Source organism: Sebastes umbrosus, chromosome 22 (genome assembly GCF_015220745.1).
Source record: "Sebastes umbrosus isolate fSebUmb1 chromosome 22, fSebUmb1.pri, whole genome shotgun sequence".
Lineage (NCBI taxonomy): Eukaryota > Metazoa > Chordata > Actinopteri > Perciformes > Sebastidae > Sebastes > Sebastes umbrosus.
The window spans coordinates 19,614,337-19,627,940 of NC_051290.1; the positions used below are offsets into that span (position 1 = coordinate 19,614,337).

At 41.6% G+C, this 13,604-nt stretch overlaps 1 protein-coding gene across 3 annotated transcripts in view; it reads right to left on the minus strand.

Annotated features, from left to right (window-relative positions):
• LOC119481187 (ADAMTS-like protein 1) overlaps positions 1 to 13,604 on the minus strand; it is a 104,848-nt gene that overhangs the window by 57,277 nt on the left and 33,967 nt on the right. For all 3 annotated transcript variants that reach the window (XM_037757898.1, XM_037757897.1, XM_037757901.1), the window contains exon 2: positions 6,595 to 6,711. In XM_037757898.1, the coding sequence (XP_037613826.1) occupies positions 6,595 to 6,711 (117 nt within the window). The remainder of the gene's footprint in view (positions 1 to 6,594; positions 6,712 to 13,604) is intronic.

A 13,604-nucleotide genomic window follows, 5' to 3' on the forward strand; every position in this document is an offset into this window, starting at 1 on the left:
TAATGTATGGTTTCAGTGTTCCTGCATGGATTGATTAGATATACAGTAGGTCAATAAAAAGAGCACCCTATCAGTATCCGTACAAGGTTTTTTACTTTTCAGCATCTTTCACTTCTTACTGCATGTGCATGCATCACAGTTCAAGGGGAGAATGAAGACACTTTTCTTTTTTTTTTGATTTTGAAGAAAGACTAATAATCTAATAGTTCATAATTTTTAGAAATTTTTGGACGATTCACCCTTTTACGCAGCGGTTATGGGCCTTCCAAGAGTCTGCACTGGTTGCCTGGCAACTGGTCCCGGCCAATAGGTTGGCAATAGGGCTGAACGTTTCTGAAAAAATATGTAATTGCAATTATTTTGACTGATATTGTAATTACGATATGATTTTTACATAATTTTTCTAAATTTCACTGAAAATTTCCCAAAATGTCAAACTATTCTTTTAAAGGTAACTTGTGGTGATTTTTTTGTAAACAAACATATGTATATTATGTTTACATTCATTATTTCTCACAAACATACATTGTGTGTTTTCTTGAGGCCGAATAAATGTGTTGAGTGCATTTCCTTCTTCATGAAACATTTTCAGAGACGATTGTTTTGGAAGAATTCAAAACTACATGGTTTACATCCATGTCTTCTCCTTGCAGTCCTTTGTTGGCACATTGCTATATTTCTAAGCATGTTATAGGAACTGTCAATCTTTAGAATAGTGTAAAACCACAGGCAGGACTGAGCATGTGTGAGCATGGGACCCAGTCTTTCAAACTTTGCTCGATAGCATTACTAGTGGTCAAAAACTCCACAGGGTGCCTTTAAGGCCGTGAAGCTCATGGCTAAAAGTCAGCTTATTTTACGACATAAAAGCTCAGAAATCCCCTAAAGCTTTAACTTTTAACATGTTAACACAGCACATAGCGGGAAAAAAAAAACCTGAGCCTAAACATCCTCTCAGCCTGCCAAAACTAACATGCCCATCCTTTTAATGAAGACAAATGAAGTGTTTAATTGTGCAAGACCGTTGCCCTTTCCACCTGGCGCTACATGCAAAACACAGCTGCCAAAACGGCGTGCAGCTGAGCGATGGGCCTCTCTCTCTCTTGACGAGCCGCTGCTGCCTCTCGGCCACTGAGTGCTCCCCCCCGCTCGCCACCCCGACTGGCCCTTGGCCCCGCTCGCCCAACCTCAATTACTTCGAACCCTGACACCCTGCCAAAAGGCGGAACCGTCTCGGCACTTGTTCACCCTGAAGGTTTTTAAAAAGGAAGAAAAAAAAAAAATGCCCCAGACTGTTACTGCCTGAGGTGCAATTGAGCATGTAAAAACATTAAAGCCCGACTTGCTTGGCATGTGATGAAGTGAGAGAAGCAGAGGAAGAGACGTTTAACATCTAACAGAGAGACGAGAGGGAGAAAAGGTGAGAAAATAAAACAACAGTGCAAAAGGACCTAACCGCCGTTCCATGAAACATGTGAAGACAGGCATGGTGGAAGTGTCCTCACACCGGGCCTCGAGTCATTGCTGTAAAGTGGGGCTCTAATGACTGTCATTAGCAAACACTTAACTGTCACACAACCCATATTATCCCGGACATTATTGGTGTGGATAACACAACATGTGACCGATAGCAGCAATCAGTGGTGGTTTACACAGTAAAAGGAACTAATTAGAAGTACTCTGTGTACTTCTGTACGTCTCTACTGCTGTACTTTGTGTCCACCTTTTTCACCTCTTATGCTTTTAGAAATACAAGTAGCAATCAGCAGAGGTGTAGACTCGGGTCACATGACTTGGACTCAAGTCACAAATTTGATAACTTTAGACTCGACTTGACAAAATAAAAGACTTACAACCTGACTTGGACTTTAACACCAGTGACTCGTGACCTCACTTGGACTTGAGTCTTTTGACCTGAAAATACTTGATGGAGATGTTCGTCCAACATCAGAGATGTTGGGTTTATTTACTTTTTGAGAGATCCTTTATTGATTTTTTTTAGGAAGAGGATTTACTCGTGATGAGAAATAACTGAACTGAACAAACTGAATTTCTATTTTTTGTTGTTCGTTGCTGAATCCCCGAAAAGTGGTATGTTTTTGTTGAACCCTGGACTCTTCATTTTTGGAGAATATTATTGGGAGTTGAATTTGATTATCTTACACGTAATTCCCCAGATCTAATTTGTTGGAACCAATCCGACAGCATCCAATCAAGTTGCACCTGTTGGCGCCAGTTACACTGCTGTTAAAATGTCATTACATTTGGTGAAGAGCACATTATGACTTGTTTAGGACTTGAAACTCAAAATTTAGGACTTTGAACTTGCCTGTCTTGACTTTGGTGCAAAGCCTTGAGACTTACTTGTGACTTGCAAAACAATGACTTGGTCCCACCTCTGGTAATTAGAGACGAAATAAGCTCTTGGGAGGTAACCAAGCAGTGGAAGAAATGCTGTTTTACATTAAAGCTGCACTAATCAATATTTTAAGTTAACAACTGATCATATATGGAAGAGCTAACATACAGTTACTAAGGTTAGTGCTGTTGTTGGGAAACTTCACCTTCACACCAATACAACTAGAAACTGACACACTCATCCGGTAAATGAAGGATCATCTTTCAGTAACCCACTTTCAAGTTGTCTGTTGACAAGATGATCACATTTTGCCGTCTAGACGACAGCCAGCTGAGGAAAAAAACGAGTGGTGCGTCTCTCCTTCTATCGCCTTTTCTTTTCTTTTCCAAAGGCTGTTTCTTTCTCTTCTATCCCAACTCTCAATTTCACTTTCTGACAAAGATTAGAAGTTTACAATACTTGTTCGCTGTCCTCCTTTCTTTTCCTCTTTGTCCGTCAATCACCCCGAGGTCGAGTAGTATCGACGCCACCTGTGCATCGCCTTTAGAACAGAAACTAAAAATCTCAAGAGATTGGGTTTCAAACTCCTCTTTAACCTTTAAAGTTTCCATTTTACAGAGACAAACAGTTAGAGATTAGTTATCTCCCTGCAATTAAATAAATCTGACAGTATAACAAAACATTTTAAAAACATATTTTGCAGGTTCTTGAGTTAGATGCTGCTCTCAAAGCTGCTGGAAAAATTCATTCATGGCCAAACAATGAGTGGGAATAGTCGTAGAGAGAGATTTATGACCAGCTTTCCTGTTTATCTTCACAGTCTTACTCATTCAGTCATGTTGCGGAGAAGAAAAAGAAAGACATTCTCAGACTCGGCAGCCAACATTTTAGCCATCAGACCCCCCGCACACTTTTGATTCAGGAACCTCTCAACCTAATAAACTTACTTGATATTTGTTTATGAATGCTGACATTCTTGAAGCTCTACAGTACACGCTTGCCATCACATAATAAATATGGGTTAATTTACAAAGGTATGTTAGGCCTAAGCTGTTAAAGACGGCTCTATTCCGTCGAAGTAGCTCGTGCTGAGGCTGCCAGGAAAAACACTTTCCTTGGGAGAGAACAATTCATCTGTGGCCCTCTTGAGGGATAGGGTAAAGGGTGCTGGGGAGGTCAGTCTTATTGCCCACCGAGCGACCCTGGCACATACTCATGAAAGTTAAACGAGAGAAAGCGAATACACTTTGGAGTCTGAGATCCGCCTCCTGGGTTGCTCGCTAATTAAGCAGCGTTTTTCTTGGCTTGGAATCAAGCTTAATATTGAACCAAGATCCAACACAGAGCAGCGCTACAGGCGTACAGAGAGCCGAATCGACGGAGTGCGGAAAGGAATCACAAGTGTGGCTCCTTGGAGTCTGCAGGCTCCCTATCTGAAGACATGCTAGCATCATACATGTAGCAAAGGATGGCAATTCCATTTAGGAAACCACTGTCCTATCGTTCTAATACATGTGAGATAAAACTTGCAGGCAACTTGCAAAAGATTCTGACTCACAACATCCTGCAAAAGTCCTTCATAATTACTATATAATCGTGGCATCAGATTTAAAGGTCAAAGGGCAGCATTCTGTCATGCTTCTGTCCAACAGAGAGAATATTACAGACAACACTGTCCAAGGGAGAAGGGATAACTATGTTGTTTTTAGGTTGAAATAAAGTGATATTGTTCCTTAAAGACACTTTAGCCAAATAACAGTGGTTTAAATGATAAATGTGCTTATTAATTTTCTTGTTGGAAATTAGATGATATGATTGATAATACCACACTTGTGCCTGTGAATTAAGTGTGGAGCTAGAGCCAGGGAGCCTTTAGCATAAAGACTGGAAGCAGGGGGCAAACAGCCAGCCTGGCTCTCTCCAAACGTTCTACCTCTAATGCTCATTAATCAAAGGAAGAGTTCAACATTTTGGGAAATACTTTTATTCAATGACCCGCTAGCTGTGCATTATCCCGCTTATTACACAGCTACTTACTTAAGAAATCAATATTTTGACACAAAAACGGTCCGCCAGAGTCCGACATCAGAGCTGCGCCCATAGCAACGGTCTGTTATACATAGCAACGGTCTGTAATACAGAAATTACAGACCGCAGAACGCCGCGATTGACCAATCAGAATTGAGTATTCAACACAGCCGTGTAATAAATTATTTTAAAGGGGCGGGTCCATCTGCGTTCTGTTCCGTTTTAAATGGAAATGCCCACTCAGCCTTTGCAAAAAGCGGTGACGTAGGGTACCAAAGTAAGCTAATCAAAGCTAATCAATAAGGTTATGAATAATGTGAACGCTAGCACTAGCTGAGTCAACGTTAGATGTGCCAAGTTTGGAAAAAACTGAAAGGTTTAGTTCGGAAATGGGGTTGTATATATACTCCATTCTGTGTGGTAAAATTACTGCTTTTATGAATGTAGTCTGGTGGCTTTGAAGAGAGCGATATCATGGCTTCAGTTCCCCGTCAGAAAGGGCTGTCTGACAGCCAGTGGTGTTCATAAGGAACAGGCTACACAATGATATAAAAACCTCTAAAAAAAAAACAAATAATGGACCTGCCCTTTAAGTATCAGGCTACAACCAGCAGCTGGTTAGCTTAGCTTATCTTTATGCTAAGCTAGCTGTCTTCTGGCTCTAGCTCTTCGCATCTCAAGTCTTGGAAAGAAAGCAAATAAGTGAATCTCCCACAATGTTGAACTCTTCCTTTAATTCACAGTAAAGGTGAATGAGATGCTCTATCACTTCCGAGGCACCATATGTCACCTGTGTGTTGATGGCAAAAAGTAATGCAACCAAATTCCCTGTAGTGAAACCCATAAAGAGCATCTGAGGCCTGGATGGCACGAATACAGCATGTGGGAGTGGATATATAAATGTCGTTTGTGTGATGTTTGGTTTGAAAACCACTCGCTGATGCAAATTCAAAAATTTGCTTGAGGTCAGTGCATCATAAATCACACTGCTGCTTGGTTACAATATGAAATCCAAATGCTGTAAATATAGCTGTTTGTGGTTTCTAACTACAGTACCACGGCAATTACATTCTTGACTTCTGATTGTTTTGAAATGTTTTTTCCATTAAGTCTGCCTTTGGGATATAAAAGAGCATGTAAAAAGCAAAGATGGAACAAAACACTGTCAAATATGTGTCACTTTAAGATACTAGGACGGGCAAAGTTAACGTGAACATTAATATAATAAAGATTTTCTATCCAGAATGATCCCCGATCCTCTCTTAAAACTGAAAGTGACCTCTGCCCGCCACTGATCTGTAAGGCTATCCTGCACATGTGAATGTTAAAGTAAGCCCTCGTGATCCTGCTTTAAAAGAGTGATGGCAAGTTCAAGCAGATCGTCTGTTTCAAAAGAAATGCCACCATATTTGATCAGCGTTCAAAGGGCTGCTGAATATTCTATATGTCAAGTCAAAGGGTCATTTAGTGAAGCGTGGAGGCTTGTGAAGGATGTGTAGGAAGGACTTTTCACCTTTCACCTCACGGAGGAGGTCACGTATGCGGGTTAAGTGCATGTAAACCGGGAAATCAGAGTCAGCTCTATTACATAATGTCCCCGTGGTGAAGAGACAAACTGTTCAAAAACCTTTGATCAGTTTTAACAGATTCCTCTCAAATTGCGCCAGGGACCAAACCCATCACAAAGGAACGATGAGATAGGCGAGCTTGACGTTGGATTTCTGTGACAATGGCGGCTCAACCCTCCCTCCCGCCCAATCAGTTGAAACATCTGGGTGAGAGATCGGCTTAAGAAAAACTGCTGCGGCCAGGACTCATGTCTCAGAAGGTGATGACAGAGTGGGAGTACAAAAAAAGCCACCCCACCCTCGGACGTGTTAAGTGCATGTGTTTGCATATGCTGCCCTGTTTCACATCAAGCTGGGTCAGCCCGCCCTCCACTCCCAATGTCCCCCGATCATCATCATTCACTTGTGTTCATTACTGAGGTGTAACATGGCTGGTTTTTCACTCCTCTGGTGCGGCGCGTTACGTAAACACACTGGAGTAGATTTATTGGCTGATTTAGTTTTATCTGACAACTCAATTATTTAAGTTATGAAGGGAAAACAAGTTAGACATTTGAAGTTTATGGTTGACGTAAAAAAAAAAGCAGGTGGAGCTCGCCATTAGGAAGTGCAGTGTTTACTGATCAGGAGGAGACTTACGGGGTCTTCTGGTTTTTGGACGGCGTCTTTGAGAGGCTCTTCTGCAAGGTGGTCTCGTCGAAGCAGAGTGAATTCCCTGATGAACACGGCGTCCCCATCGTTGGCCCAAACAGCAACCTGAAAAACAAAGAGGTGTCCTGCAGGTCAATGTGCCGCCTGTTAGAAACACTTTTGCCTTTAGATGAGGTTGAACAACACTTTGTTGTTCATTTCAAGGAAGGAAGGAACAGCATAGAGACATGTTTGATATAATGTTGTAACAGAAATGTTTGAACCATGAGATTTGAAGTGTTCTTTCCCTCCAGATAAACATATTGTGGATTGTCTTGGGCATGCCTTTAAAGATACCTTCAAGAGGACATGAAACGTGCATGTTATAGCACTTTTAGTGTCCAAATATATTAGAAAAACCACCTTGCATGAAATCTGATTTTAAAAAGTTGTTAAAAGCACAATTTGAGACAAATTTAATTTCCTAATTTCTATCTAGTTACCTAGCTAGTGAGCCGCCATGTTGGAGGGACGTCACTGCATACGTAACGAGGTTGGTTCGCCTCCAGCGGTGGACGGTCAGATGGTCAACACTTTGGGTTTAAAAAGTAAGATATTGTTCCAAAAGTATATTATTGTGCCTTGCGTTGGTTTGTGATGACTATGATATTATATTCCGTCTTTCGCTGTCTCCATCGTTGTATGGTCAGGTCTAGAAGGTAACCCACGAGTTGGGAAACTCTCGCGAGATGGTTATGGTTAGGAATTGATCTTGAATAGTTAAGGTTAAGCACTGATCACGAATAGTTAAGGTTAGGATAGGTCGTCGGGCTGCGAGTCTCGCAAGAGTTTTTTCAAGTTCGCAATTTGAGGGTTACCTTCTAGACACAACCCTGTTGTATCTGTTGAACTCAGCCGAGCCAACCAACCTGGTGACGTAACGGGCTAGAGTACAGCAACATGGCGGCGCGCTTGCCACAAAAGACATCACAAAGCTTCTTTTTTCTTTTAAATGCTTACACTTGTCATGTTTCTTATATAATAGTTGATTAGAGTGGAAATCCATTTAGTAAATCTGAGCTTAACTTTGTTGACTGCTTCATTTCCACTTTAAAGAATCAGAACAGGGTTGGTTGCTCAACAGAATTCAGCTCTAGACCCATTTAAGTTTGTTTAACATATACTCTATGTCAGCATCTTGCAGGTACTCAGAGAACAAGCGTTTCTGAATCTTTCACATTAAACCTACATTAGAGCAGCACCTGATGATGATTATACTGCTAGGCAGCAGATTTCTACTTTTCCCAAGTGTTTTAATATGTGATGATAATAATAATAGCATTATTTGGTATAGCACTTATCTAAACAAGTTTACAAAGCGCTTCACAAAATACATGAGAATAAAACAAAAAAAGAAAAAGATAAGTAACCATACAAATATGTTAGCATGATAAAAAAAACAATGATTTGAACAAAAGAAAAATAAAACAGCATTTAAATCCAGCATTTAAACATACAAAACAAAACCATGTTTTATGTCGTAATATTGAAGCGTGGATTCTTCTGTATGGGGTTAAAGAGAAAAGAAAAAGGAACCAGATCTAAACCAGAGCCGGTGATGCAACATGCTCTTTGTTATTTATATCATAGTGTTTCCACCGGACCATGCTATTTCATCACTCTGGACCATATGGTGATGGTGGGAAATGCAAGTAAATTGTAGAAAAACGTATGGTTCTGTTTGCAATCATTTACTGAGTATTGTGTGCGTTTTCTTTTGGTTTGTGCTCTCAACCGCACATCCCTCTTGATGAGGGGAATCGTTACGGGCTCTGGAGGAATTCACAGCAGAGGAGATCTGATATCAGAAGACGTAGTAACCCTCCTCTTCGAGGAGACGGGTGGGGGGGTGAGGTGCATCTTGGATAGGGCCCATTAGCAGCACAGCAGGGCCCGCATTCTCGAGGATGCACAAATTCACAGAGCGGGGGCCCTCAGCTGCTCTCCGTGGGCCATAAACACCCTGTAATGACCCGGGTCAACTGCCTGCCTCCCGGGCCTGTGCCAAGGCAGAGCGAAGCAGAGCAGGGGATGTGGGTTTGGGGTACTTGAGGTTCTTTTCGCATTGTAGGGGGGGTTGCTGATTTTTAGTTGAGGGGCGAGAAAAAAAAAAAAAAAGAAGCGCTGCTAAGCAACTACAGCAAAACTTACACCAGCTTTGTGTGGGAAAGAGCCACAGAGTGGACTCTTAAATAAGACAAATCAAATCTGGTCTAAAGCCCTACACTCAGCGCTGCTTAGCTGCAGTCACTTAAACTGTGGAGGCATCTGTAATAACACATAAGTCACTGCAGTAAAATGTGGGCAAAAGCCTCCTCGGATGACCAAGATCATGATGTACGAGCACATTTTTGTTGGGTATGGATCTGCACATGTGGCAGCTGTTGAGCCACAACGTAATATTTTGGTTTATCGGTTTCTTTATAAATGAATAAAAAGATCTATTTTTTAAATTTTCTTCCTGCAACTGTTCAGATGGCACATTGGCTCATAAAATAAAAACAAATATTATTTTCTATCTCTTATGTCTCTAAATGTAGCACTTGAAGTAGATCAGCATATTTAATGAAGTTGATGTACTTGCATGATTCTTGCCATTTTTGTTGTACCTCAGCCCGGTCGCACGAAAAGGCGTATAAATGACACAATAATGCCATTTGTACGCCATGTAGTCTGTACTGACTGCAATGTAAATGCATCTGCATAAATATGCCGCGCTCAGAGCTAGTGATGTAGAATAAAAAGCAAGAAAGACTGGTGGGCGGGAGGGGTTTGGTCCAACAAACACAGGCCTTTCAACCAGGAGACCGTTGTTCGAGACCGGTGTTTTATTTTGTAAGTTACATTAGTGACGCTTGTGACGTGTTTTTCAGTGAAGTTTTGTGACTTTTGTGTTTTCCGTACTTAAGTTATGTTGTTTCCGAATGTATTTTATAGGGCTGTCAAAGTTAACGCGATAATAACGCGTTAACACAATCTTTCGGAGGATGTAGTTAGATGTAAAGCTAAAGAGAAATACTGGCAGGAGGCTAAATAACACTCCAAACTTCCACTAAATTTTGTCGAGGAAAAACGGTCATGGCCATTTTCAAAGGGGTCCTTTGACCTCTGACCTCAAGATATGTGAATGAAAATGGGTTCTATGGGTACCCACGAGTCTCCCCTTTACAGACATGCCCACTATCTGATAATCACATGCAGTTTGGGGCAAGTCATAGTCAAGTCAACACACTGACACACTGACAGCTGTTGTTGCCTGTTGAGCTGCAGTTTGCCATGTTATGATTTGAGCATATTTATTATGTTAAATGCAGTACCTGTGAGGGTTTCTGGACAATATTTGTCAGTGTTTTGTGTTGTTAATTGATTTCCAGTAATAAATATATACATACATTTGCATAAAGCAAGCATATTTGCCCACTCCCAAGTTGATAAGAGTATTATATACATGATAAGAGTATACTATATACTTGACAAATCTCCCTTTAAGGTACATTTTGAACAGATAAAAAAAATGTGCGATTCATTTGCGATTAAACATTTTAATCGATTGACAGCCCTAGTACTTTACTAAGGTAAACCTAACTATGTGGTTTTGTTGCATAAACCTAACTGCGGACGTTATCGTAGTTTTGTTACGTGGCGTACAAATGACACGCGAAAAGCCTAAAACGCGTCCTCACAACACGTGGAATATCGTGTCATTTATACGCCTTCCCGTGAGATCGGGTTGTGTTCCCACAAGGTTGAATGCACTCCAAATGGCTTTGGATAAAAGCGTCAGCTAAACAAATGTGATGTTGGACTATCTATAATTAAGTCACCTGCAAAGTGGCTTTGTGTAGGGGTCAGCAAACCACTGTCAGAATCTTATACCTGTGAGAAAGTGGTAAAATACATTGCTGGAAATTGAATACAACACGTGTTACTCAGACTTCTAAACGATATACTCCAGAGGCTTTAATGTATTTAGCATTGGAAACCAAATAACTGATATGAGAAACCTTTATCAAAATACAGCCTACTTGGGTGCCTGAATATAACATGAGATCTCCGCTGACATGACTGACGTTGCACTGAAGCGTGTCCTCTCTTGCCATCGATGCTGAAAATTAAACTGTTGCACAACTACAAGCCGGGGGTAAAGCAAACATGAGTCAAGCATACAGACATTAAGAGAAGCTTCGCTGATGTGTATGTGTCGGCTAAGATGTGCTGAAAACCACTTAAGTGACCAGATGTCCTCGCTCAAGGCTAAATGGAGGCCCGGCACTGAGATGAAAATGCCGATTGCTTCTTTCTCAAGAGATTCCCCCCCCCCCCAGTCGACCGAAATTATTTTCTCACACTTTTAGTGTCTTAACAGCAGACAAATCTGACACCCGTTCCCTTGTCATTCTGAAGTTTGCATCCATCTTCCTTAAAAGACGTGCGATATGCTGGAACCAGACTGAGCTACGGGCTAATGGTGCATGACAGCTGAACTCTCACTGGCTGGAGTCTTAAAGGGGAGATCTATCAAACCAGTTTCCCTAAGCAAACAAACTGGCTGTCCGGTGCCAAAGTCAAGCATCCTGCACACCCCCACTGGACTAAACCATTAGGATCTGGCAGAGGACTGGATATTTCAAAAGAGGGTGCTGGGTTACACTATCATGTCAGGAAAGGGGGTTGATGACACTGACAAAATCCCTTATTTGTAAACCCAGTCTTGTATGAAATACATTTATGCAACACATTTGTTTTGCTAAATTTGTTTTTTAACATATTTGCTGCCTGGATTAATTCACTGACAATTGTTTCCCAGTAAGGGAAGCGTGACATTCATGTACAGCAGAGAAATTGTAAGGAGGATGTAGCATGGGTTTAGGTCAAATACTGAAATAGTCAACGCATCTCGTGTTCATGATTCAAGTCATTATTCCACTGTTTAACCAAGACCATGATTTTTCCCTAACTGTACAGCTGCTCTTATCAGCAACACTTGCAGCGTGACTCTAGGTGAGTCCACTACTTTGGTCCAGACTGACATATCTATTGAATGGATTGCCATGAAATTTGTAGACATTCAACGTCCCCAGAGGATTAATCCTAATGACGTCGATGGTCGAAATATTTGGTTTTAGACTTTGCGTTTAATGCTAATTAGCTAACTGCCCAGTACCCGGATATTGTGCTTAAAACGGTCAAAACGTTGAATGGGGAACACTGGACACTTGTCACCCTCATCGGTCACCATCTTTGCTGCGTAGCGGAAGGGGAGGGGATACCAACCTATTTCAAACTCGTGAAAATGGCGGGCGAGGAAGCTGCAGCGATTGCGATTGAAACAGCGAACACCGAACTATACAAATTTAAGTTATAAATGTGTTTTTTTTCACTAAGAAACACTATACTGTAGTCAGATAGAAGCCATTATTGGGTTAATCTATTCGTCTGAATTGAATTACTGCCGATACGGCGTGATGTCCGTGGCTGAATATCACCAGCGAATCTACCAAGCTTCCGGTGAGTGCACAACAGCCGTGTGCGATTTGAGACAACGCTACCCGGTCAAAATTCACACACACTACACAAGTACATAGTGTGCACAGTGTACTACATGGAAGTGTACTAATGGAAGTATCCGATTTCAAAGAGCAAGAAAAGGGAATTGGACTTATATTCGCCAGGAAGCCAGAAACACAACAGCTAATGTTGCTAATCATCAGCTGAATGTGTAAATAGGAAACTTTACAAGGTGATAATGTGTCAATGTTGTGTTTACAGCTTGGTGCACTGCCCTCAAGTGGCCAAAAAAATAAATCAATGAATGCAGGTTTAAACAAGTGTTTAAGTTGCCTAAACATTATTATGAAAGCATTAATCACGCTTTAGTTTCTAGGATCAGATATTGTAGGAGATGGCGTTATGTTTCCTATAAAGTTGCATGTTATAAACGTATCTTTTAGGAGACATCATTTGAAGTCCTGAAAACTATAGGTTGATGGTGGGAGCCCACTTTAACACCATTATATGGAGTCTTTTTCCCCTCTTGGATCTAATGAGTGTGTTAGATTCTGTACAAGCATGCACTAACTCAGGCAACGTTTGAGTTTATTTGAAATGAACATGACAGGGGTTAAGAAAACACACACTGCTGGTGTGCAGGGCCGCCCGTGATTGAAAGAGCTCCAACGGGCATCCCAATCTCCAAAACTACACATAGCGAGGCTCAGATCCAACGTGCGCGAGTGTGTATGTGTGCGTCAATGTGACAAAGGCCAAGGGTGAAAGCAAAACAGGGAACCAGGCCGGTGATTCATTAACCTCCGAGGCGAGTTCGATTTCAAAGAGTACGTCTCAACAGGGGAAGAGGAGAGGAAGTGAACTCGGGGGCAAGCCGGGTCTTCAAAAGCACATAATCAACAGTAATAACACCAACCTGATATTATAATTGAGCTTTCCTATAACGTGGTGCCAGCTTCCAGTGTTTGGGTGGAAACTGTGAAAAGCGAGTGACTTTTACCGTGCTGCACCGGGCCAAAACCTAGACTTATGTTTCGCGCACTGCTGCCTTTGATTAATAAGACTCCGTCCTGTGTTTAGATAAGGACACCACTTTTTCAAGACTGGCTCCTGTCTGAATGAAACCTAAGAGGAAAAGATATTTTTGCTAATCCACTTTCAAGGGGATTTATATGAGCTTTCACTTAACACATTTTGGAGGAGGAAACATTGCGGCCTTCTTTTCCTCTCCTTCTCACTCAGCTAGGAAAAAGGGCGGCCTTTTTCTCATCCCAGGACTTTTACCATATCTGTCCCTGGCCCCCCCACGCATCGACCCGTCGGGACCATGGGATTATGCGGCACTTAGTTTAATATTTGCTCATCACAAACCGAAGCCCACGGCCACTTCAGGATTTCGGGACTGATAAAGGTAAGAGTCGTAAAGGCCATGACAGAGTGTTGGCTCGCTT